This window comes from Monoraphidium neglectum (assembly GCF_000611645.1).
Source record: "Monoraphidium neglectum strain SAG 48.87 unplaced genomic scaffold scaffold01440, whole genome shotgun sequence".
In the NCBI taxonomy this organism is placed as follows: Eukaryota; Viridiplantae; Chlorophyta; class Chlorophyceae; order Sphaeropleales; family Selenastraceae; genus Monoraphidium; species Monoraphidium neglectum.
Window position 1 is genome coordinate 13,277 of NW_014012188.1, and position 1,453 is coordinate 14,729.

General features: G+C 70.6%; 1 protein-coding gene across 1 annotated transcript; it reads right to left on the reverse strand.

Annotated features, from left to right (window-relative positions):
- Positions 1-509: 509 nt before the first annotated feature.
- On the reverse strand, positions 510-1,325 carry MNEG_7890 (hypothetical protein; the record flags this gene model as incomplete). The annotated part of the gene is made up of 3 exons (XM_014043640.1): positions 510-762; positions 1,012-1,085; positions 1,320-1,325. 3 exons carry the CDS (start codon positions 1,323-1,325, stop codon positions 510-512), a joined length of 333 nt encoding a protein of 110 aa, XP_013899094.1.
- Between the last annotated feature and the right edge of the window lie 128 nt (positions 1,326-1,453).

Below are 1,453 nucleotides of genomic sequence, written 5' to 3' on the forward strand. Positions count from 1 at the left end.
CTGCGAAACCGCCAGTAGGTGGTTTTTCACAATGCAGTCTGTTGTGTCTGGTGCAGCAGCAAAGACTGTGCAGCTGGGGCCCGTTCCAAGCAGTGGGGGCGGGCGCCAGGGCCCCCCCCCTGAGGCACAGGCCCAAGGGAGACGAACAGCCGCGCCGCGCTGGCGAAGCCCTCGGCACCCCGGCCTGCCTTGGGGCCCTGCCTGCCGGCAGCAGAGGCCAGGAAGCCTCCCGCGAAGTAGTGCATGGGCGCAGCCTTTTAGACCATCCAGCGATAACGCAGGGGGTGGGCGCCTGCCGTGCCGCCGCCCTCGGCACCGCCAGTAGGGCCCGCCTCCCGCGTGCCAGCTGGCCCAAGTTTGCGGCGCGGCCCCTAGCAGGTAGCGCGCGGCCTGCAGCAACTGAGCGCCTGAGGGCTGGATGCTGGCTGCCAGGTGCGGCCAGCCCCGCCCTCACCACACATGCTCTACGTCGCCCGCGCGCAGGCGGCCGCCGCCGCTGACGGCCTCCCTCACGCACGCCACCCCGTCAGCAGGCCCCGGAACCGGTCCGTCAGCTGCGCCACCGACGACCGCCCCGCGTCCTCGACGCCGCTGCCGCTGCCGCTGCCCTCGGAGCCCTCGCCGTCGGAGCCGCTGCCGGCCGCCGCGGCGACGCCGCCGACGGAGGCCTTCTTGGGGCGCGCCTTGCCTGCCTCCTCCGGGTACAGCAGGCGCTCGTGCCAGATCAGCATGTCCAGCAGCGGCGTGTCGCTCGCGGTGTGCCTGCAAAACGGGAGCGGAGCGGTGCGGCGGGCGGCGCGGGCGTTGGAGGGGCCGTGCGGGCGGAGGGACGAGGGAGGGGGGAGCGAAAGAGTGCAGCGAGGCGCAGCGCGGCAAGGCCGGATGGGTGTGGATGTGGGGCTGGTCAAGCCTGGTCAATATGATGATGCGGACCCCCAGCTGCGCGCGTGTCGCAGAAATGTCCTGGCTGGCCCGGCGTCCGCCAAGTCTATGGGGTGATCCGGGGCTCACTTGATGTAGAGCTGCATGGGCTGGGCGCACATGAAGGGGCAGATGTCAAACGCCACCAGGGGGCCCACGTGGACCTGGGGGTCAGGGAGGGGGCGCGACAACAGGCGCGTGTGCATGGGTCAGAGGAGTGCTGGCGCCTGCTCTGGCAGTGCTTGCTCCAACCACCGCTCGTCACTCCCTGCTGCGCCGGCGCGAGCTGCAAGCTGCGACCGAACTCCTCGCAAACAAACCCCCCACCTGCTGCGCTCCATTACGCCTTTCGCAACAGCCCCAGCGCCGCCGCACCCTCGACCTGGGGACGGCCCCACCCCCATCCCTTTTGACCCAGCCGATCGAAAGCCGCCAGCCCAATACCCCGCCTGCGCCCCAGGCCCCTGGTCAAACATCAGTTGACCGAAATGAGATAGCAGCGATACCCCAGGGTGCCCCCTCTGCCCCAGCC